Source organism: Stegodyphus dumicola, chromosome 8 (assembly GCF_044657685.1).
Source record: "Stegodyphus dumicola isolate Sdum_Otavi_A_Nest chromosome 8, ASM4465768v1".
Classification (NCBI taxonomy): domain Eukaryota; kingdom Metazoa; phylum Arthropoda; class Arachnida; order Araneae; family Eresidae; genus Stegodyphus; species Stegodyphus dumicola.
In genome coordinates, this window is record NC_140775.1 from 94,470,561 (window position 1) to 94,497,245 (window position 26,685).

Consider the following 26,685-nt stretch of genomic DNA (forward strand, 5'->3'; position numbering starts at 1 on the left):
CACGCGTTTATGTTCTAGTTCTGATTTAATAAAAGGGTTTGTTGAACCTCCGCAAGATTTTATAGTTCTGTTAAGACGAAGCGATAATTCTCTCCAAGTTTGTTTGGACTTAGTCTGTGCTACCGAAATAAGTCAAATTTTATAACTTTAACACGTATGCTGCAGGTATTATTTGAAGTTGTATGGTATTCTGAAAAAATGACCGAAAATTTATAGAACTGAAACGTACAGAGTAAAAGAAGGAATATGTTACCCAAACGTACGTTGAGTCATAGTATTAAAGTTCAAAAGAGCGTAAAGTTCTATTGAAGCGTGAGGAAAGCAATCAAAGCACATAGTGGCTCAAACAGCAAGAAGAGCATTTTATTACAATGATTGCTTTTCTGTTAATTTGTTTATACACTTGTTTATCTAGTACATACATTTAATAAACTGTCTTCGTGTTTACTTTGAAAAAAATTAATATAAGATCCTTAACTATGAAAAGACATCTGTCAATGACACGAAACTTTCAGAAATATAACCTGAATAATATTATAGTTTGATATGAAAGAAATCAAGAGTTTTCTATAAAGAAAGCTTTTACAGATGGGGAAATTCCTTACAATGAGGTTTAAAATTTTAAAATTGGTTACAATGAGGTTTAAAATTTTAAACTATGTCTTTTTTTTATCATGATCTCTTTCAAATATTTTAGTTATGGGTAGTGTAGTGTAGTATGTGTGATTATGGCAAAGCTTCGAGGGCTATCTGCCTAATGGGAGGGATGCCTTCGTGGAGGACTTTCTAAGGGAAACTCACTCGTATACACGTTACACATGGGGAAAACCACGAAAACGCCGATGCAGCCAGCCCCTTCGCGGGATTCGAACCTCGGACCGAACTACCAGTGTTCAGCGACTTTACCGCTCGGCCGCTGGTGGGCCTATTTTAGTTATGAGGTGACATTTGAGTTTATCAATGGCTTTTATGATGTAAAAGTTGCTATATATGCTTGCAACTGTTCTGAAATAGTACAAAGAAAAATAACTAGTGAGAAACTAGTTATTTACTGTTTCTTATTAAACTACGAGTAGTTTGTTATTAGTCTTTCCTTGCTAGTTCTAAACTAGTAAAAAAAGCTTGTACAAAGAACAAAGTAAACAGAGAGTTAAGACTATTTTTGAAAAAAATGTCACACATTTAAACAGTATAGGTTTCATCTCGGCAAAAGGTTTCAAGAATAACGTTGCAAAGACTATTGAAAGCTGAGAGATATTTTCCGTATTTTGCAGAACGTTTGTCAACCTGGAGCAGGGAATTAAAAACCGGTAAAATTTTCCAAAACTGATGATAGAGGTGGTAGCGAACTGACAGTAAAGAAAGTACTTAATCTAACGACGAGTCTCATTTCCAACATTTATTTCCGACTTCAGCAAATAAAAATAGCAATACTGCGGTCTGAGACAGGGCCCTTGAAAGTTAACATTCGCTAAGATTTTCGCTTTCAATATTCAAATATTCTAGAGACTGGGACATTATATGAAAGTAACATCACCGGACAGAATAACAGGCTATTATTAAACCAAAAGTGCATACTCGCAATTCATTGAAATAATTCACCGATTTTTGCTTAGATACGGTAGATACAAAAGACCGAGGAGTTAGGGTTTGGCTTATACACGGTTGAGACAAAAGATTCGAGGAGTTAGGGGTAGGTTGGAAGTGACATTTGATAACAAACTATTAGTCAAGCCTTTAAAAAAATCGCAGGTTGTATGATCTGCAGATCTCCATTTACTCTAGATTTTAAACCATACAATTATTTAATATAATCTCATACTGAAGACACAGTCTACAATTATATCTCATATTCACTTTAGTAAACACAATAAGAAATTACTCGCTGATTAAAGATATAATTTATGACATGTTAAACATCATAATTACCTAATTTAGAACTGCCCTGTACCACTAGAGCTGCAAGTAAGCGTTTTCAAATTCTTATAATTACACTCATGTCCATAAATTAAGGTTAATTCGGAGTCACGCGGAAATCGAACTCTAAAATAAATATATCAGCTGTAAAATCACTACACATATCTTCAAGAATCATATGCAAATTTCAGGAAGTAACCAGATGACACCGATGGTACGTCACAATGACGAGAGTGTAAGAGAGTGATATATAAGGAATACAGGCAAAGAAGTAAAATTGTTCGCAGGCTCTTTATAAGCATTTCAGTGCAATAACCGAATAGTTATGACACAAAGGACGCATTTGAATGACTTTTTACGTGGTAGAATTATTGGCCGTCTGGAATGTGGTCGTACCCAACTGGAAGTATCAGACGAACTTTGAATTGCCCAGAGTGTCATCTCCAGGCTTTGGCAACGATTCCAAGATGATGGTAATGTGAGTAGACGTTACAGCACAGGTCTTCCCAGAGTTACAAGGCGGAATGAGGGCCGGTATTTGGCAGTTACTGCCAAAAGAAACAGGCGGAGCACAGCCTCAGACCTGTCTCGTCAGCTCTCTTCAGCCACTGGTACCACAATTTCAAGGCAGACCGTGTACAGACGCTTAGGGCAGATTGGTCTATATGCTCGTAGACCTCTCAGATGCGTTCCACTTAGTGCAACTCACTGTCGCCTGCGGTTAGCCTGGAGTAGAGAGCACGCATTGTGGGCACCGCAACAGTGGGCTTTTGTGATGTTTTCCGACGAATCCAGGTTTAACTTGTAGTCTGATTCTCGCCGGACGTTCATATGGAGAGCTCCAGGTACCCATTACTACCAAGAAAACATCACTGAACGACACCGTTACGGTGGTGCAGGAATGCTCGTTTGGGGTTGAATTATTCTGGGTTCCAGAACTGACCTGCATGTTCAAATTGGAACCATGACAAGCCACATCTATCGGAACATCATTCTGGAACAACATGTACGTTTGTTTCGGCGTTTATGGATGACAACGTCCGTCCTCTCCGTGCAAACATCGTAAGCGAATGCCTTCACTCGGAGGATATCACACGTATGGAGTGGCCAGCATTCTGACCGGACTTGAATCCAGTAAAGCACGTGTGGAACATGCTTGGCCGACGAGTTGCAGCCCGTCAGTCTCCTCCTACATGTCTACCGGAACTTCAGAGAGCATTGCTTTTTGAGTGATGTAATATCCCCCAAGATCAGATCGATAATTTGATACTCAGCATGCCTAGGCGTTGTACGGACTGTATTGCATCGTCTGGGAGACATACAATGTATTAACAATCATACCAACAATGTAATATTGTTTTTTTGTAAATAGTTTTTTTTGTAATTTGCTCCAGGGAGAAAAAAATCGCTAATTTTTTTAATAATATCAAACATATAACATCTTTTTTGTTCTTTACCTTTTGTTTAATAAATGAGCTTTACAAATAAGCAAATTTGTTTTGCTTCTAGCTCTTCCTTTGCCTGATTTTGCATTATCCTTAATTTATGGACATGAGTTTATTTTATTCTTCTACTAATGAAAAATACAGCTATTTCTTAATTAATAAAAGCGGTTACATTCTATCACATTCTTTGGGTCATCATTCGTGTTTATGTAAAAGGAAGAGAGAAATGTCAAAAACTTCATTTTTGGAAACGCCAAAAATGGTTATTAAACTTTCCACAGTGAAAGGTTTCTTTGGTTATAAAAACCAGTTTTTGAACTATTCCGTTTATACGTACTTGACAACGAACAGATAATGTTGGAAAGCCCATTATTTCTGTTGTATTATGACTAGCAGCCATATTTCAGTAAACAATAACTTTTTTTTAATCAATGACTGGTACTATGACTTTTCTACACTGCCAAACTTTAGGATGTTACACAGCTTCAAATTCTATAATGGATGAATAATGCTTTTGCAACTTCTATGTAAACTCAAGACATTATATATTTCACTAACTGACTTTTTAGTATTTTACGATTCACCGGTTTAATTTAAAGTTCATAAACTCCTTTAAGTCTGAAGTCAGTCAGCTTGATGTAAAATACAATAAGCAAATGCAAAATTGAAAACAAATTGTGTTAAACTATTTCATGTGAAACTAGAATAAGCTGATTTGTACTAGTTTTCCCGAAACTATTTCTAAATCTAGATAATTGCTTTATTTTTGAGTAAGAAGCTGAAGTTTATATGTTTGAGTTCAGACTTTAAGGTTCATAAATGATAAAGGTTAAGATAGTATAATAAATTCTAAGTTTATCGTGCTTGGAACTTTTACAGTAATGTAGAGAAACTTGAATACGAAAGATAGAGTCAAGACAAGCCTGGCAAATAATAAATAATATATATCATTGTATCCCGGCTATGTAATACATTGCTTTAAAATATATTTTATTAATTACACTAATTGCAAATTTTCATAATTATTAACTGCGTATGTAACGAAGTAATTAAAATAAATTGCTAAATTATTGAAAAGTATATTTATTACTTTCAGACCGCTCTGTTTGTTGTAATTTGAAAGCTAAATTAAAGATCTTAATTTGTGACAGAAGCCAACGTTTTGGAACTGGCAGTTCGTCAGGCTGCACAGAAGTTATGCGTTATTTTTTATGTTTTCTGCAATAACAATATTTGCTTGGTCGCATAGATGATAATTGACATTGCGGCATAATGTAACGTAACTTAAAATATTTTGAAAACTTTTGTTAACAGTGTTTTTATAGGAGTATGTCTTCTTTTGGCATCCATGTGATTGATGCATCAATGTGATTGCACTGAGTCATTCTATTTCATAGCTTCCTAATGATTTAATAATCAGATATGAAAATGTTCTCTTTTGAACCATGAGTTTCTATTTTAAATTGCATTTTCTACCTCCAAATATGCAAATTTTTGATATATATTATTTTCAGTTAATCTCAAAGGAATGAAATTAATGTGATCAACTCCCGATTTGTGTGGCTAATACCGTGAATAACATCTGCAGTTAACTCAGAATCGCAGTTAATCTGAAAGCAGTTAATGGTGCGGATAAAAGCAATAATCTATATTATAATTACTAGAAAATTATATTAACAATTTTCCTGTATTTTCAGGAAGTTTTGTCTAAAGAACCTGTTCATTTCATTACGTAAATTAAATACATTTTCAAAACAAAAAGAACACGCTGTATGTAGCGGAAGAATAAACATCATTAGAAATGATAAAATTAACATACAAATAGCATCATAGAACAAGAGACAGTTATCAAAATTATGAAGAATGTCGTTAAGTTCAAATTCGCACACAAAAGTTGGTTAGAAAATTTTTATTTGTTATACAATATTAGTTCTTTCTGCATCATGTACAGTTCAATTATAGTGGATAAAAATCAGACACATGATATGTTATCATCTGCTATCAATATTGTTATCCTTTGCATTTTTCACTTCCTTTTTATAATTTCATATAGAGTATTTCATGCTACAGGTCTGCAAGAATAATCTTTCAGTTGTTATGAAAGAAACAAATTTAATCTTTTTTAATTCATGGACCAGTTAATAAGCAATCCAGTTCATCCGCCACTGGAAAATGATAAATTTTAATAATTATGTAAGGTTTTGAAGGATCTGATATCACATCCTTTGAACAGAACGACATACATTCTAACCACAGGAAGAAGTAAGCTTGTGAAGTTTAGTGTTTAATCAGGCGTAGCATTTGTTCTGGGACTGCTTTAAAATACAAAGTAACCTGCTACAAAATACAACTTAGCAGATGACTGAAATAAAAAGCATGTTTTTTAAACGTTTTTTAAAATGAAATAAAATTCTGAAGACAAATATTTGTTGACAATTCTTTCTTAAATTCTTATAAATAATCTCCAGGAAGTCAGATCTTATATCATTCTATACAAAAAGTTATTACTGAAGCAGGACGTTTAGTCCATTCTTAGAGAAAAAGATGCTTGAAAGTTAAAAATTATAAAAAATGAAATATTTACTTAAAAAGAATTCTTTTGATAAGTATTTTTTGTTTCATCTGAAGATGTCCTTAATAAGTTTTAAAAGAATATTGTCATCTTCCTGTTTTCTAGAGAATGTAAATAAAAGAAAACCGGTGAAATGCAATATCAGTGTTTTGTTCTTAATCTTGGAAAAGTTTTGTAACTGGTATCGATTCATATCTATTGGATAACAAAATAAAATATTTACGTCGCTGCGGAAATCTTAGAGAAAGTTAATATCGTTCTATTTAAATCTGAGCTATGTTTATCTTTTAACTTTACGATAAAAATGTACAAATCACAAATCTAAACATGTTTTTGGACTTTTTTTTTCAGTTACGTTTAAAATATTTGGATCAGAAACATCAAAAGGATTTTCAGTCTTTGCCAATGAAAGAACAGTAATTCTTATTTGCATTCTAAAGCCATATGAAGTCTCAAGTGCGGGGATTTTTTGAGCCGAGCTTGAGTTGTTTTACTTAAACTAATGTAAACATATCATTCAGTCATTTAAAATATAAAAATTTAAGCTTTGAGTGTTGACTGGCATTTTAGGAGAGTTGTGTATTTTATTTAAATACATATTTCAGCAAGAAATAATTTATGCTGATTAATCACCAAAAGGACAGACTGGAATACTAGTACTTGATGATTTGAAAATTTTAGTATTCGGTTGAAGTTAATTTAAAATTATTTTAACATCTGTTTTAGGAATTTAACTGCAATTCAAAACAATGCCATAAACCATGCAGCATCTAAACCTACAGTGGAAATGGAACTCAAATGTCAAATTTAGAATTCATATTTACGGGAAATAGAAGTTTCAAATCGAATGGCGCTTATGATTATTGTAGCTGTTTAAATGCATAGAACAACGTTTAATCTGTGCCCAAGACCCTGCCAGTGAGAGTATTCTTCTCCATTTGCAATAATCCTGTATTCGAAGCTAAACCTGGTATAAATTGCTTTTTACCCATATAAAATGATGCGGGTGTAGATCTTCTTCGCTTAGAATGAAGGATACGGTAATATGGCGAATATTTAATTGTCACTTTGTAGAGATAGTTGAACATTAGCAGTACTTTTTTTGTTCGGGAGACGTGAGAAATCAGTCACGTTCTGAATGGGATTTGAACCACGAATTTTCCAACTTCAAGTTAGATTTGTTAGCCATCACAACAGCTCTAACCGCACGCGCGGTAAATCTTAACATTTTCTATCCCTTAAAGAGTGACTGGAACGAGGCAGGAAAACACTACGTTAAATCCAAGTGGTAATGGGTCATAATCCATTATATCTATTCGTACCATTATAAAAACTATTAGGTATTTTGGGAGACATGAGCAATTAATAGTGTCTTCGCCTGATTTAAAACCACGCAACTTCCATTTTTCTAGCTGAATTGCTACCTATCAGTACCACTGGAATACGCCCCTGCAGATACGATAATTCCTGTCAACTCCGTCGCAGAATTACATCTTGTTCGATCTTAAGTGTCAAAGGATAGTAAACACCAGAAAGCTTGGGTTCTAGGCACTACTCCAAATCAAATAAATTTAAAACTTTCTAAAAGGTTTTGCAAAAGAACTTAGCCAAACGGAATTAAAAGTAACTGATAAATTATAAACATAACTGATAAATAAAACAGCTGAAGTAAAGCCAAATACCCAAAACATTAAGCAAACAACGAAAGCCATCGTCGTCGAGGACATACGATCCGTGGCACTCTTTCGTTACATGTTTCAACTGAAGAGTTGATAACTTCGGATTGGTTATCAACGCTGCAGTTGAAACATGTAACGAAGCAGCCTGCGCTGCTAACTTCGGTTAGCAGCGCAGGGTGCACTAAATTATGTTTGGTTTCCTTCGGTGGTTGGAGGATCCTCATTGCAGTCCATCATAGTTTCAGAAATAGTAACTGCTTCTATGACTTCGAGAGTATTTTTTGTAGAAATTACCTCCGGAAAGGACAGGCGAACAGGAATTTCAGCAGGCACAGGCGGCGAATTCTGTTCCGGTAACGTTTTGGCAACTTTGGAATGTATAACCCAACAAGCTTCATCACATTTAGTGGTAGCAATACCAGCATCTCTATCACTCTCAGCTCTGGAATGCTTAACGTTTCTACTATTTTTTTCTAGTAGACGAAAAACAAGTTTCATAAGATGAAAAAACAGAGCGATTAAGTCATTCAGGATTCTTAAATGGTCTAACGTCAATTTTTGAATTCTTAAGGAGAAAAATAAAGTTCTCTTTCTGACGATGTAGACGAATATCTAAAGGGAGTTCCGCTAGAACTTCGCGTGTAAGTCGAGCAATGTCAGAAAGTCTATTATAAAGCACATGTCCTTCAGATATACCTAACTGTTTAAGCTATCTCTCCAACAGGTACATCGATGGGAAAATGCTGCATCACATTATTAATACACAACACAAATGTAGCTGATCCAAGCGTGGTTAAAACCAGTACAAGTGTCGAAAAGAACAACCTTCACTCGGCATAAATGAATGAGCTGAGATCTAAGTTCTGGAAGTTTCTCTTTATGCGGCGATTAGCATACATATTTGCATGTTGTGTTCCGGCGGTCGTGAGACAGATGCTACTAAGAGCGTTTAAAGTGTTGAAATGTTTGATCTGGGCTGTGCAGGATAGCTAAAGTGGAGAACTGAGATAGTCTCTGTCTAGCTTTCTATCTGAACTGAAATCCTCTGACCACACTGTTTGAAGTAGAACTTATCCAAAGACTGTTACCAACTCCAAAGACTTTTCCGAGGTTGTTGCCATTCTGTAAAATGTAACCTATTTTTCTTTCAAGTTTAATTAACAAACTCGGCTGTATGAAGGCAAAGTGCTGGCGCGGCCGGAACCGAGGTACTTTTATTTTCTACGGGCCAGCTTATTGCCAATTCGGTAAAGCTTAATATGCTTTTAAATTTAATCTGGAAGTTTAATGAGTAATAAACTAAACGATTAAAAGCAATAAGAATACATTCTTAAGAAGGTTTTTTTCCCACGTTTTAATGTTTGATTTAAATAAAGATGTATTAAAATGATGAGATGTCTATTTAGAAACATTCACTATTTCTATGAAATCACACTAGCTGGACTTATTGAAATCATTATATACTTATTCATTTTTATGGTAATTATTTTAGGCGGCTAGTTCTTAAAGAAATAATATAAAAGTGTAAAAAGTATGTACGGCAACCTCTAACAACTTCTAATAAATTCTAAAAATTTGTTGTTTTTAAATATTACGTGATTTTGCTTTTGAAGTTAATTTTATGTGTCGTAAGTGCGAAGACTGTGATATTTAATAAATGAAGTTAACACCGAAAACCTTAATAATAAAAAGAAAAAAAAGCTTGTTCTGTAAGTCATTTTTAAGAAAATTGAACATCGATATGATGAACTCAGAAAAGATTGAAAAAAAATTAAAAAGTGTGCGCCAACACTTAACACTGTTTCCGTAATTCAAAAAATATGCTGCTATGCTTCTTTTTAAATTTTATGATTTTGCTGTTAAAGTGTATGTGGCGTAAGAACCAAGAAAACGATGCTTAATAATAACGCTAAAAAGAAAAAAAAGTAGCAGAAATGAGTGCATGAGCTGATTGGTAGACTGCTAGCTCAGAGAGAGCGTAAAAAGTTTTAACCCTTTTTTAGACAAACGTTAAAACCTGAAACATTTCCGATTTTTTTAAATCTAATTTCAAGCTCGAATTTTCATCAAAAGCTTCGGAAGTGAAAATATCTTTTGGAGGAAGTTAACAAAGCTAAACTGGTAAGAAATAAATAGAGACAGAAACAACATGTGAAAATTTTTAATTAAATCTATTCCTAACGTTCTTACGGGTTTACAGTATTAAAACTAATTACATAAATTAAAAGTGAAACGTTTTTCTAGACCAGTGAACTTTTTATGTAACTATAATATTATTTAATATGTAGGGATTCTGTTTCCTCGCTACAATTACTACAGAAAAAATAGTGTCTTAGAGGAGCTTCCTTTCGAAAATTAGGTAATTATTAAAACTTCCCTAAATTTTTATATCTACATCATCTCTACTTATATTTGTGGACATCGTGTAAATTTTCTTGATGAAAGGCTGATGCCCTAACGAAGCTTATCAAGTACTTTCGTTATTGATTTAAACTTCAGTGTTTCTAATTCTCACTAGAAGCGTTTTTATAGAAAGATATCTGTATTTGGAGAAAACAATATCTTTCCTCACCAAAAGTATTGCAGACAAAAAGGTTTTTCCTATAGCTTTTCACAGAATAGCAGTTGAACAACTTTCAACAGAGTTAAGTTAACAATTTTAAGTTAAAGTAAAATTTGTCAGAACAACGAAATTTTTAGATTTATTAAAAGCGATATGGAGTGTATTTACCATGTCCAGTAGAGTAACTAGCATTTTCTAAACATTTAAGGATTAAAAAGACAATTTTCCCTTTATAGTTTTCACTTTTTGGAATTTTATTCCGAATTTAGATTTCTAGTTTTAAAATTTTAATTTTTATTGCAATTATTAGCCCAAAAGGGCAATTATGTCCAGAAGGGCTATTAATTTGAGTTTGTCATTTTACTCTGGTTCATTATAAAAATCTTAATTACTTTTCAAATTGTTGCCGAGCACTGCATTATTTTTAAAGAAACTAAATAATGAAGAATCTGCATGAATGTTTGTGTGTTTCTTGCACTGTGATAAAACAACTACATAGAGCCATCACATTTTCAATAACATACATCTGCACCCGAATATGGGCATCTGGAAGCCGTAATTTGGAATTGGTTTTATTATCTATTTCACACTTTTTAAAGCATTTATGAGTTTTCGATTAAGAAACTCAAACTATTTCAAAGCGAGCAATGGCAACACTGCACGAAAAAAAAAATATTTCCAGCGCGCGAGACTGTGTATCGAGAATTCTAAAGTTGTGCTCTTTTTAAATTATTTTGTGACATTTTTATTTTGCTGAATTGGATTTTATTCTTTTAGTACGAAGAACATGATATTTAATACATAATAGTAACACATGAAACGTTAAAAAAACCTCTTTGGGAGTAATATAAAACTTTCAGATTTTTTTTTATTTTTGTTGTTTGTTTTATTTAAATTTTTTATTCTTTAGTTTTTCCAGTCTTTTTTACTTTGCAGTTTTATTTCACTTTGTACGTATTTATGTATTTTGTCAGTGCTATAACTTATTTTTGTAAGCTCCGTGATGTATTTCGTGGCACACGAGAAAATGGAGCTTGAATTAATCCCCCAATTAATATTACTAGAAGTTGATCTTAAAATAATAAAAATGCATGTGAATATTATTAACAAAATTTTAGCATTTGAAACGTATTAACTATTTGTAGGAAAATACTTTCAAATCTCCATTTTAACAAAATTATAAATTAAAACATTTACAGTCTAGCGAACTGCAAAGGATAGTATCTGAATGACATTATATGAAAATATCAACACAGAATTATCCTAAATTATGATTTGACCAACCCTTCAAGGAGGAGTTTAAGTCTTGTTCTCTAGCGCAAAAAATTTAAAAATCTCAAAATGTAAAATTAAATACCTTGGTTACTTTTTAGCGTGCGATTTTCACTTTCTTATCTAAGCTTGAACACAAACGTTTTCCAAATGTCATGTATATGACTTGGGATACAGTAAACAAGTTAGAGTTTATAATCTTTATAATTAAAACTACTGTAATAAGAATATTTACCTTACTTAGAACATTTTTGTAGTTGGAAACTGGAATGATTTCAACCAACAGCTGGGAAAATAAAAGTGACAATTAATTTTAAAAACCATTTTTAATGCTACCTGTATCACCAGTGAAAAGAAACATCTCTTTTCAAATTATGTTTAAATGCTCTGAAAAATGTATTTTAATTCACCTTTATTTATCAGATACAAAATGTTTAGTTTAAAATTTGCACCTCATATGCATGATATAGCTGTAGCTCAAAGGATATTTTTTAATATTTCTGTGAATATTTTGCAGATAATGTTGGATTCCAAACAAGTGCTTTTTCGAAACCTACGGACAGTTTTGCCCACCAGTAATGGCCGCCCCTATAGAGGGATCTACGAGATGTGCTCGTGTGAGAATGGTCGTTTGTTCCTGTCGTCCCCTGAAGGACATTGCCAAGCAGACGATGTCGTCTGCCAATGAAGCCTCCACTAACAATATTGTATGCGAGACCAAACTTCAACAGCACTGTTTTATACGTTTTTACATATGATAGTGTCACTTTTTTATTTTGTTTTATGAGCTGTTAATTTTACTTTGCATGTTATAAAATACTAAATCAGTACATTATTTCAACAAATAATGTCATAAAATTTACTCATACCTTTAATTAATAGAAATTATTTGAGTTGAATTCTGTTAATGAATATATTGAATCCTTCCAAAAGTTGATACATAATGTAACACTTAAAAGGTTTTCGATAGCTGGTTTGTCTGTATCATTCAAGAAAAGTTAAAGTATAACATGCTATTCATTTTATAAAACCCAGTTTCATGGTTTCATCGTAGTATAATTTACATAGAAATACCTTAGTTATCTTTTAAGAGTACCCATTCAAATATGAAAATATTAAATTTAAAAAAAAACTGTTTCCGTTGTTCAAAAACTAATGCATGAAAATACCGATCGCTTGACGGAAAGAATTTTAAATTTTTCTCGATAACATGACTTTATAATGAATCACATAAATATATCTAATTTTTCTCGATAACATGACTTTATAATGAATCACATAAATATATCTAATTTTAGAAAAATATGAAATGAAGCTATTATTGCTGTACACATTGTTTCAGATTGTAAATAATTGATTAAATATACAAAATAAACTTTTCTTTTCAGAAAAAGGAGCAAATATGTGCAAGTCTAATATAATTTTCAATACAGAGATTAATAAGGCCATAAAGAGGAAATATGATAATATTCATGAAGAAGTAAGTAAATTCAGGGATGCATAAGCATTTAATTATTTTCTACTGTAATATTAATTTGTTATTAAATTAGATTAATCATTATAATTATCATTTGGCTTAAATAACACAATGAGAAATAAATTAGAAATGTTATTTGAAAGTATTCGCTGGAGATTTTGATGATGTAAAACAACAGAGCTTTCAGGGTTACGGTTTAAATGAAAACATTTCGAAATGTTTCAATGGCAACGCCTACTTTTTTCATTCACAAATTGATCGATGCATTCAAAAACCATAGATGGCGTTTAAACGATACATCTATGATGAAAATTCCCTGCGTAAACATTTGCCAAGAAGAACATTGTTTCAGTTCTTACAAATCTCATGGATCTGAAGTATACACCTTAAATTTCCCAGATAGCCCAGAACTGGAAATCCATCGGACTGAGGGCGTGGGATCGCAGTGGTTGCGAAACTGTAAAGTTACGGCAGAACACTTTATCTTGAAACGTTGTACACTTTAAAAACTTGTAATTTCAATAAGCGTTTCTTCCGTCGCCTCTCTCATGCCATTGGTCCTTTACAATATTCCTTTTTGCAAATGTTTTACCCCGTCATAATGTATCCTTCTAACGCCATATATGGTTTTTGAATGCACTGATGAATTTGCGCAGGAAAAAATAAAAACTGAGTATTGGCATCCGAAAATTTCGAAATTGTTTCACTGTAACTACAACCCTGAGAGCTGTGTTGTTTTAAATCGTTACAATCTCGAGCGCATACCTTCAAATAACAACACCTGAATTTTCATTTAGTTTGCTTAAACAAATAGGCCGCTAGGAGTTCATACATAAACAGAAAATGTTTTTAACTACCCTGTATATCTCTCTTTATATATATAACCATGAGAAATTTTTCATGTAGATACTAGTTATGAGTTGTTACTTCCTTTATACTTCTTGAAATACTCCATTCAACTACAAAACATAATAGAATACTTAAAATATTATTATGAACTAAATGTTAATATAAATTTTGTTTTCCAGAGATCGTTTCTTCCAATGCTTTAGCTTATGAATTTAAAATTTAATTAAGCCAAGAAAGAGGAATAAATTTAGGATAAAAAGGAAAGATTAACAGAATTCTCCAGAGTGAGAACCAGAGACTCTAAAGAGTAAACGAAGTGGTCACTAAAAAAAAGATTAAGTATCTTAAGTACAATTTGATATAACATTAGAGCTTTTATTCTACTAATATGTGCAGTACAGTAAAATCTAGATTTTAAAGACTAATTTGAGAGAAAGTGTGTTCGTAAAATCGGACGTGGGTTGAATTGTGAATTGTGTTATGAACAATATAAAAATTAGGATACTGAACTTGAAAAGGTACTCTAAAACATAAATGAAATATATTTAATGTACATAATATATTAGTAAAAATGTATGTCTTACAAATGTATACTGGTTGATAAAAAGCCACAAACTTTAGTTGCTTTCGCGTTAATATTATTTCTTAAAACACCCAAGTCAACTCTAAGATCTCTGTAAGTATATCATGATATTATTCGTTTGGTATTTCCTTTTGATAGTTTAGGAGAACGCATGACCTGTTCTTCTTCCCCGTCATCACTGCTATTCTCTTCATCTTGCGTAACATTTTCTATTGTCTCCTGCTTACTGAGAATAAGGTAGCCTGGATGGTCCTCGTCCATGTTAGGTACTGTTCAATATCATCTACGATGACATTTTTGACAGACCTTAAGCACGGTTTCATGGAGACTGGGGATTTCAAAAACGCTGTATTCGTTGTTTCTTCCTTTTCATTCAGCAGGTGCTTTCAACTAATGACCAGTCTAGTGGTTTTCATGTCATTCCAAGCGGGTGAAAAATCGAAAACGGCAAAATTGATGCCATATGAAAGTAGGGTTTTCCAACTAACTTCTCAGCGTTACAATGAAGAGGCACCATATCAAGAACAGGCGCCATTGTCATGAAGCATGATAGGATCCTTCACCAACAAATATTATCGCTTCTTGAGGTCAGAAGTGACGAATCCCATCATCTCCAATGACACTGCACCAGAGCTGACACAATCTTCGGCGATGATGGGGGATGGGAAGTACTGGAACATGCGCCATAGTCCTGTGATATGAATCCAAGTAACCAAGATGTCTTCAAAAGAAAGAACCGCTAAGAAGAATATCCGTAGCGTGCTGATAATATATGAAGCCTTTCGTAACTTGGTAAACGATGGTAGACGTAGCAGTCAATTACAGTGAAGATCTTTGAGTGTTTGCATTTATGATAATAAAATGTTTTCTGAACTGCTTTTTATCCAACGCTTTTATTTTGACAGGGCGCGAAATCCACGAGATGAGAACAATAAACAAACAAGACCTCGTTCAAGATGTTCATTTAATGTATAAAATCACACAATAAAAGAAAATTATTCCAAACTCTTAAATTGACTTCTGACCTACCGATAAAAAACTACTCGTATTTTGGAAACCATTAGTTTGGATAAGCATACTTATATTGAAGAAACGCATGCGCCATATGCGAAGATACATAATTCATGGTACATAAATATTGCGGAATATACATGGCCAGTTTTTCTGCATAAATACGCGAATAGTGAATGTTAAGTTCATGAGATAGTGCTTAGTAAACAACAACTGCATATTGCAAGGTAATAAATATCGCATAAATGGGCAACAACAATGAAAAAAGTGTATAAGAAACTTAACCTAACTGCAAGTGTGAAGTTTCTATAAATATCTTTAAATAAATATGAGTTGTATAATTAATGTTAGTGAAGCTTTTTCGAAAAAATGCTATTTATAATGTTATCAAAAGGCACACGGAATATTTCATTACAGAATTCAGCAAAAATAATATGGAAAATATACGCGTTATAAAAATATTATCAAATCCAAGGAACTATATTACTTGTTTTATAATGTGAAGCTAAAGAAATATATGTACAGTGAATTTTTCATAAATACTTCGCAGAAATATTCTTAACTTACCTTTTTAAGTTTTATTTGCATAATAAATTCAGTGAAGATACTGATCAGCTTTTATTACACAAATCACTGTTGTTACAGTTGTTAACCTGTCAAACGAATGTTGTCGTAATGAAATACAAACTGTTATTAAAAATAGTGTGCATTGTGTGAGACATTTTTCGATTCCGTTTAATGGCGTCTTTATTTATTTAAAACAGTAAGTCTTTTAATTTAAAGAAATTGTGTTATTTATGGTTATTAGATGCACTGAAATTTTGTTTGCTTTGCTAACTGTATGAAACTGTGATTGTATTGAAGAATAAGCATTGTAAAATAGCCAATTTGTGCTGTAAATACATCTTTACATCCGTCCTATATTTGTACCTAGTGCATAGATGTTATTGAGCAGTAATAAAATCCTACTTGAGATTATTGTGTCTTATTTTTTGCCAACTTGTCACTTTCTTTCATTGTTAAAGTTTTGTAATCATAGCAATTAATATATATATTTTATCCTATAAATATATTTTGGATTGAATGCATAACTGCGTCCTTTTAATGTTAATCTAATATTTGAATATATACTGAAGTAGCTTAGCGTTTTCTTTCTCATGCCAAAAAGAAATATATTTATTTAAATTTGGCTTACAGAAAAATATTTGAAACGTTTCAACCTCTTTTCTTGATGACAATATTTCAAATGCATTCTCATTAAACTGAACCTACAGTTCAATGAGTTAAATTGAATTTACGTGCAGTCCTCTGATTTTTGTATAAAAAAACTCCAAACATGAAATGTATCTTAATAAGCCATCTCATATTCTGTCAAACACAGCATATTTTAGCAAGATAAAATAAAGGAACAACTTATGCCTGAATAAGAACTTTGTATTATAGTAAATAATTAAATAAAAAAGTAACTACACAGAGGCTAGGATAGCAGAACTGAAATGTATACATAAACTACATATTTTACTTCCTTGTACGAAGCAAAGGGAGTATTGCAATAGCGAAAAATTTCGGGTATTATATTTTAATGGAAATACCCATTTTAGCAGCTCCCAAATCCATTCTGAATAATATTTTAGGGGGAAGGGGATGAGTGTTCGTATGCACAGTATAAAGGACTCTTTTTTTTTTTTTTTTTCGAAACAGATAAAAAAATTAATACGAAAGGATTTTTTTTCCGTTGAAGTCTGTACGTACGTACATATGTACGTATGTGGCTGATATAATTCGTAGAACTTACATTAGAAGAAAAAGGAAGGGGAAATTTTCTATATAGCATTGCTAAAACATCTCTTTGTGCACCTCCTTTTTTATCGTAATCGGTAATACCAAACGTATTACTGTCCTCTTACCCGGCCTTTATTTTAGTAATAGTTCGTCGTAGCCATATACTACCAGTTCCAAAAGTGTTTCAAATGACAAAAATATGTTTTGGCAATGTCAGTTTAAAAAAATCTGATGTGTACACCACATGACTTCCTTGCACGGAATATTAAATTGTACGCATTTTTTCTTGCATTTTATTTAAACTTATTAGATTGAATTAAACCTACTTAGCCGACAGCGCATAAACCACAATAGAATAAATGCATTTTTTAAAATTCACTTTGTTTACCATAGCGACACTCTGGCGCTAGGTTTACTTAACAGTATTATATTTCGTTCATATTATAACTCAGAATGCAAAAAATTTATATCATTTAAAGAATTATCTAATCGTTGCCACATGTTCTATTCAAATACTATAATAAAGCTAGAACTATGTATTAAAGAAATTAAGCAAACAAAACAAAAAAGAAACAGTTTTTCACAGACGATTGAGTATTTCTAATCCAATTAATTCAGTTTTCACTTCGCGACAAGGCAAAAATACATAAAAACTCAAAATATCTGTATTAAAAATTACGAAGTATACCTTAAACGCTTATTTCCTCGAAAAAATTCCAGAAAGGATTAAGCATGATTTATATAATAAAAGAAGGCGTTATCTTTGTTGTTGCGAAGCTAAGTTTCTCTAGATTGGCAACAAATCCGCTACTCAGCTGTTTCAAATGTAAACAAGAGCAATGGCCGCCATCAAATTAGGCTTAGCGGCACTTAAACAATTTTAAATTGTTGATAATTCTAAAAATATTGCATACAGATTTACTAAAGGCATAAAACCCTTAACCGGAAGATAAAAACAACATAATTCACTCATTTTTAAAGCAAAAAATGTACAATTTACAATCATATAAGAGTAAAGAAACTGAGATCACTGAGCCGGGTAACAGAGTGGATATATTTATAAATATATTTATATACGTTTGGCGCGGCCGATTGAAACCAAAATACGAAGTGCACATCTACATGTTATAGTAGTCTTATATACAAAATTTCAACGTTCTGAGGCTACTCGTTTTTGAGTTATGCGAGATACGTACGTACGTACGTTCGTACGCACGTACGTACATACTTTCGTACAGACGCCAGGAAAAATTCTCTTCAGAATTCATTTTAAAGTAGTTTTTTAGTTTTTTTTGGAGGAAAAGAGTCTTTTATTCTGTCCTTACGTACAGATATCACGCAAAAACATCGTTAAATTGCATTCGAAAGCGGTCAAAGTGGATATTTTCTTTGAAATATGCTGCCTGAAGCTTTTCGCGATTACAATACTTCCTTTTTACTTCGTACAAGCATGTAAAAATAGCGAACTCAAACTCCAGGTTTCTAAACTTATATCTGGGAAAGTTTTAGACTTGTTGTAATAGATAAAATTGTACGAAGTTTGACAACAATACGAAAAATACTTACTGAGATATTTAAATTCAAAATTTGCAATTTTTGATGTCATTTTCAACTTGCCTTGAGGGATCGGTTACTCAAGCTAGAATATTTTGAGGAAATAAGTTCAAATGAAGTGCATCAAAAATGTATAATTCAATATGACGTACAAGAAAGTCACGTAGTATCCACAGCAGAATTTTTTAATACAGCATATACTTAAGTAAGATTAATCACATTAATAATATGCACTCTAAAACATCAAATAAACTGTTGTTAATATATGATCTAAATATCTTCAGAAAGTTTTTAAAATTTTGAAATAGTCAATAAAAATTAATAGTTTTGGATTGCAAAAAATTAATTATGATACAAGATCAAATTTTTAAAAAAGCACTGGCTATCATATGATAGGAAAAGAATAATGTATGTATTTGATCCTCTAAAATTATTAAAATTTACCTAATTAATTTTTATTAAAATTCCACCATATTTATCAGATAATATGAAACAAGTAATGTTTAACTAATTTAAGATTTTTAGCAAACAAGCATTGGCAGGAAGATGATAATATTTATGATATGCTTATTCACTGTTCAAATATCGGTTTTAAATGTAATAGGGAAAACAAACAAAAAAAAAAAAAAAAAAAAAAGAAAACTTCTGTAATTTTGCATGCATAAGCGTAATTAAGCCAATTGAAAAAATGAAATTAAAAAGCAAGATTCACTACAATGTAATCATACTGAATCATACACTGCTTTACATAAATGAAAGATGAAATTAAACTTAACCTAACCAAAAGTCGTTTACAAAGCATGGGTTAAAATTAATTGTTCTTCAGTCTCCGAAATATGTCCATCATATGCTCCTTTCAAAATTCTACTTTTTTATTACCAAATAATCGATAGGAACACGGGAATAAAATGATGTCATCATTTTTAGGGTTCTTTTCCCTCTCATTTGTGATTTTTTTTCCTTCTTTCCCTAGCGGGGAAAAAAAGAAATTCGAAGGACAAAAACAGCTGTTTAAAATAAAAAGGAAGGGGAAAAAAGTTTCCGTTAGTCTTTACCAGAATTGTTACTCGCTAACAAATGTTCCGAAAAGTGTTTCCAATAAAAGTTTTTCCCCTAAGAAACACTACATCTATTGACCGCTTTGTTAACGTAATCGTTTCCAGTTCTTTTTTATTTTCGGGTAGAGAAGTTCTTTTTTTGATTCTCTTTTCGTTATTTTATTCTGATTTTATTGTTTCTTCTAATCCTTCTCTTACACTTAAGTAAACAGGATGAGAATAAATAAAAGGAGTTCTTTCCAAACGATGCTTAGGACCCTGTTATTAAACCCAGAATTTCACTATTATGCAAGATTGTGACTAATATTTTTCCTCGTTTGGGAAAACCTACTTTCTTAGACACGTTTTGCAAATAAAATATGAAAATGAATTTTGTTTCAAAGTCCATTTGGTTTAAAAATGTGAAAAGATCTTACGACTGCACATGGCATAAACTTTATAAGAAAAAATAAAAGAATTGATAGTATTGTGCGACATATTTCTAATATCAATATAATCTTTTAAATCTTATTTTCTTATATGTGAAATGTTGTATGTATAAATGATTACCCTAAATGAATCAGCCCTATTAACTGAGCAAGGTTTTCAATTTAAGATCTCCCTCAATTCGCATTTTTTGTTGTCCTGGCAGCTTCCTTTAAGCGCTGTAATTGTTAGTTGAGCAACATAGCTACTAAGTAATTAAAAAAAGCAATTTTTATGTTTGGATATGCAAAAATACATTGTTTTACTCTTGTACAGCGTCGTTTCACAACACAGTATCGAAACAAATGCTGCTACTTAGATGTGGGATTGGCAGTTGAACAAACCAGAACATGGCTGAAGCATTTTGGCCATCAAGAAGTCCAGATTTACCATCATGAGAATACTACTTGTAGAAATATATCAAGAACCGAAATTTTGTTCCCACCTTTTCCGCAAGTCCCAATGCATGACAACAGTTGTTACGATTGTTGTCATGGATATGCTTTGGAAAATTTTCGATACCATGCTGATATTTTTCCTTGTTACGAAATAGTGACAAGAAGAACATTTAAATTATTCCATGTAAATTTTAGAGCATGTTAACACATAAAATTGATTTTAAGTAGGAACACGAGCAGCTGAACTACGAAAATTCACATGCTTGAAATCGTCTCTTAAGGCAGCTAACTATAAGCCAGACTTGGCTAAATTGACGTCACAAGTTCAGCATCAGGAGAGACAATCATTTGATATCGAAAAGAAAATTCATTCAGTTCATAAGTTCATTCAGTTATGTTTGTTTTTGCAATAATTAAAATCATAATTTTATTTTTTGATGTTGAAGTGTATTAAAATTATTATCTCTAAACTTTCTCTTATTATGCACTAAAAAGACTTCTAAAATGAAAATACCACTAACCCGAAAACGTCTTATAAATATACATATTTTGGTTGATTTTGACACGCAGCTAAAAAGGGTTGCCGACGCCTATTCTAAGGTATTCGGGACCCTTTCACACCTGGTCATTATAGGGAGACAGTTAATGCGAAAAGTTTTAAGAGATTTTGAAACAAAATGGATATATTTTTTATTTAACTGCGAAAATTAATTCTAGGAAAGTTTACAATGAAACTAGAAAATTGTGTTTTAAATAAGGGAAACATTAAAGTTGTGACATTTTTAACTTTAAAAATTCCATTTTATAAAAATTACGAAATCCAGCATTTTGTATGAGCCATAGTCTCTATTTAGCAAACGTTTACACTCATTCTAAAAAATAAAAAAGTAAAGATTGGACTCCCTCATGACAAAAATTTACTGACATATTTAATTTTAAAATCTGAAGTTATGATTAGGATTCCTGCACACACGAAAGATCAAAGCGTTTAAATTTGTACAGAACTAAAAATAGAACAAGAGTTAAGAAATGATTTCTGATGTTATCATATAAGAAATTATCATTACTGTACAGAGTGTTGTGATATGTTTTGATCAGCATAGGCCTTTGCAATCAATTTACGGAGACACACTTATCGCTTCATATCATCCTGTTCAAGCTTATTGCCTGTTAATAGAGCTCTAAAAATATAGTAATATCACCCATACAACTGAATGAAAGGACAACTGTTGGAACATACTAACTGACAACAAATCTGTTAATCTCTCCACTACAGCTTTAGATTGACAAACTGCCATTTATGCTGATTGGCAGGTCATTATCCGGATATATGCATTTACTTCTGTAGATTAGAATGCTATTTCTTCCGCAACTTGAAATTTGCTGTATAGCTTCCATGATGTGAAGTAATTTTATGAAATGGTTATTTCTGAAGTTATATGAGAACTTGGCAAATTATTTCCTATTGCAACTTCTTAATGTTCAGCACAAATATGTAACTCAAATGCAAGAGTGTAAAAATGCGGCCTTACTGCGTGGTAAAATTTAAAGCCGGCAGAAGAACTTAGGGTGACAGCAGTCGGCAAAGATAAGGAATCGCAGAGATTACATCTGGTGGGAAACCTTCTAGCGCCACCTTTCTCAAATTCAAAGCTTAAACAAAATTTCATTAGTCATTCCAGATGTTTTATATAAACATAAAATGGTAATGTAAACTGAAACGAGGTCTTCTAGTGCAAAATTTACAAAACAGGCAACTAACTTTTATAGTTAAAAAATTTCCATTATTTACAACAAAAACTTACAGACACGTGAGTTCGGAACGGATACAACTAATTTCTTAAACAACTTACCGAACATAGCCAACAGGTCTCGGATTCTCCTTCCCAAAAGCGGCTGGCGAATTTCTAGGGCGAGGCGCAATAACTCGATATAAGCTCCAGGTCCATGGTTAAGATCAAAATTCTACTTTTAAATTATGTTTCTTGTCTTTCAGTTGTGTAAGCCTCATAGTTGAATGTTCTCATAGCTAAATGCCTCATATCTCAATGTCCAGCAAATCATTATCATACATTCGCCAATTAACTCAAAGACCGCAATTAATTATTGCCCACAACCAAGTTATAACAAAGTGCAAAAACGAGGCTACCCACAGGATTCATGTGCCGGCCCTATACTTTGGAACTTAACTTTTTATTCTATTCTGTCAGCTGGTCAGACTACCTTATCGCATATGCCCCCGGGGGTCGTTTAACTTCATGCAATGAAAGATTTCACTGAAATTAAGTTGCATATTGCCGATTAATCAGATATAAAAACATAGACAGACAATAGAATTCTTAACGCATTTTCGCTTGGACAATCTCGACTGCGCCATCATCCGGCACATCGCTTAACTTGAAAGCGGTTTTATGGTCTGGGTAGCATTAAAAATATACACTGAAAGAAACATTTACATTATCTGATTAATGTGCAGAGGACTTCCTAGTGATTCTGAGTCACAATTTTTCTGCATATTTTTAAAGAGGTCAATTTTAAATCGTTTGACCAAGCACTACAACTATAGCACGTTGCACTAAAACTTTTCTACAAAAGTTATTAGTAACAATAACTTTTTGACAAAACTGGGCAGATTTCCTACAAAATAGTAGTTAAATTTTGTATTGATTTATGTTAATTTTTATATTGGATTTCATCATTTATTTATTAGAGAAGAAACAGATTGAAAAAACGAATTGCATTCAATTAAACGCCCTAATTATAAACGAAAAGCTAGCTGAAAATGGGATTATAAAGGTATATAATCCAAAACAAAAGAGTACTCTACTATCTTAACTACCTGGAGTAATTCACCTTTTTGATGCTCTGGAACAAAAGTATTAATCTTAATAGCATAGTTTCTTCTAAAGAAATTGTTTCTTCAGAATTATTTCACTTTTGCACATTAGTGTATTCTAAAATTAAATGTGTTAAGTGTTCTAAACGCTGAGGAGGATTAGAATACTTCTAGCTGTTTAAATAATACATGTGCATTTTTGTCATCAAATATGTATGCATTGTTCTTATTAAATACATACGCATTATTGTAAAACAATTAAAGCAATATACACTGAAAGAAACATTTACATTATCTGATTAATGTGCAGAGGACTTCCTAGTGATTCTGAGTCACAATTTTTCTGCATATTTTTAAAGAGGTCAATTTTAAATCGTTTGACCAAGCACTACAACTATAGCACGTTGCACTAAAACTTTTCTACAAAAGTTATTAGTAACAATAACTTTTTGACAAAACTGGGCAGATTTCCTACAAAACACTTTATTTGAATTCACTTTAATTGAATAATATTGCATTTAAGATACATTTAGAACGATTAGTCACTTTTTGCTTCCTTTTACGAAATAAAAAGGAAGTATTGTAATCGCGAAAAGTTTCAGGCAGCATATTTCAACGAAAATATCCATTTTGACCGCTATCGAATGCAATTTAATGACATTTTGGCGTGACATCTGTACGTAACGACAGAATAAAAGACTCGTTTCCTCAAAAAAAACTATAAAATTGCTTTAAAATAAATTCTGAAGAGAATTTTTCGTTATGTCTGTTCGTACTTACGTACGTATGTATCTCGCATAACTCTAAAACGAGTAGCCTCAGAACGTTGAAATTTTGTAATATAGAATTGCTATAACAAGTAAATGTGCACCTCGTATTTTGGGTGAAATCGGCCGCACCAAACGTATATTTAAATATATTTATATAGTATATATCCACTCTGTTATTCGGCTCAGTGATCTCAGTTTCTTTACTCTTATATATTTGTAAATTGTGCATTTTCTGCTTTAAAAATAATTGAATTATGTTCTTATCTTCCAGTTGTTCTTATCTTCCAGTTAAGGGTTTTATGCCTTTAGGAAATCTGCAAACAATATTTGTAGAATTATCAACAATTTAAAAGCTGCTTAAGTGAGGTTAAACCTAAATTTTAAATAACATGGCGGACATGTGTATTTGCTTACATTTGAAACAGCAGAATAGTAAGAGACTAAATCTAAAGAGACTATGCTCCGCAACAACAAAGACAGCGCCTTCATTTATTATTGCGAATTAAATCATGATTAATCCTTTCTGGAATATTTCGAGGAAATAAGTATATTTTAAAATTTTTAATGCAGATATTTTGAGTTTTTATGTATTTTTGCCTTGTCGCGAAGTGAGAACTGAATTAATTGAATGAGAAATACTGAATCATGTGAGAAATTGTTTCTTTTTTGTTTTGTTTGCTTAACTTCTTTTATATATCGTTCTAGATTTATTCTAGTATTTTGATATATCATGTGGCAAGGATTAGATAATTCTTCAAATCATATAAATTTTGTGCATTCTGATTTATAATATAAACGAAATATAATACTGTTAAGTGAACATAGCACCAGAGTATCGCTACGGTAAACAAATATAGGGAATTTTAAAAAGTGCATTTATTGTATTGTGGTTTATGCGCTATCGACGAAGTAGATTTAATTCAATCCAATAAGTATAAATGAAATGCAAGAAAAAATGCTTATAATTTAATGTTTCGTACAAGAATTGTGGTGTACACATCAGATATTTTAATTGCGATTTATTGCGAAGCTAATACATAAATATGATTTATACAACTGGCACTAGATAGCATAACTAATTTTCCATTTTTAACGTGCAATTAACAATGCACTAGAAATCACAATTTAGGCATTAGAAAACACAAAAACTTACTTCGACTAGAGAATATATTAATGATTTGTATGCATCTTGACATATTCAAAAAGGATTTTAAAGTAAAAATTGAATTTGCATAAAACCCATATACTATTAAATGAAAGAAGTTTCCTACATTTCGAAGAAACTGAAGATACTTATAGATTACGACAAAACGCTGAATTACATGGCATGCATACATGTTTCCTTTTGATTTATGATTACACCGTTTATTAGCTCGTTATAGTCTCCCACTCAGGCAGTACTTTTAATAAATCTAGCTGTTGGTCCTTAACAGAGCATTTCATCTTCTTGATGCACGACCATAATCTCTTCCGTACTAACATCATAAACAATTTCGGCAGAAAACCCATAAAAATATTCTTTTTTTCACTAATCCCGGATAAGCCACGTCGGGATAATAATCCCTTGTCATCGCCTCTTCTTGCTGCTGAGAAAGTTGGAAAAGAGACTAAAAAAGTCGAAGAAGGCTTTGTTTGACGAAGTTTGTCCATTTCCGTCGTCGGCGAAAGCGCCATCTGCCGGATTACGGTGAAAGACTGTAGCCTCGGAAAATTCCCTTTACCGAAATGAAGTGAAGTAATTTGAGTGTCATGGTGGTTAATCCGGGCATTTCGTTTTCCACTCTCGTTCTTTATTTTACTTTTATTATTATTTTTTTGGCACTTTGTAGCAATAAAGGATGTTCTGAGACGAAAGCAAAATCGAATTCTGAGAAGAATTAATCGGTTCTGTAAGAATGACGTGTATTTAACAGGGAAGAATTTTTTCGTAAAGAATTTTTTCTTTTTCTTTCCCTCTTGTTTAAAAAAGTGCTGATTATCGAGACAAAATGTGCCATTTTTAAACTGAGGTTTTTGGGGTGGAAATATATTTAACTCGGAACTTCAATGAAGTGGAAAGCAAACAGATTATTTGAAGCAATAAAATGTTATTTAAAATTTACTGCAATAAAATGTTGTTTAAAATTTACCTCTCCTTGTAGCATTGGCACACGAAATATTGAAAGGTAATTACTAAAAATTTAGAGTCTTATACCTGCAATTAAAAGGAACCATTAAATGTGTTTTCTTTATATTCTTAAAATCTAATTAGGAATATTTTAAAGATGAGCGAAAAAATTTCCATTCGAGTTCAAAATACTGCAGCAATTTAACATATTATTAGTCAGTAATGATTATTATTCGAATATGGATGAATGAATACGCACAATGATTGAATTACATTATTGAAATGTAAATATGTTGAATTATATGTTGAAATATCGCATATATTGAAATGAATGAGATGCGTACTTC

General features: G+C 32.0%; 1 protein-coding gene across 2 annotated transcripts in view; it reads left to right on the forward strand.

Annotated features, from left to right (window-relative positions):
• Positions 1 to 16,346, forward strand: part of LOC118185887 (delta-sarcoglycan-like) — a 234,365-nt gene extending 218,019 nt beyond the window's left edge. For both annotated transcript variants that reach the window (XM_035355826.2, XM_035355817.2), the window contains one exon: positions 11,966 to 16,346. In XM_035355826.2, coding sequence (XP_035211717.1) covers positions 11,966 to 12,136 — 171 coding nt within the window. In that variant the 3' untranslated portion in view covers positions 12,137 to 16,346. The remainder of the gene's footprint in view (positions 1 to 11,965) is intronic.
• Positions 16,347 to 26,685: the final 10,339 nt, after the last annotated feature.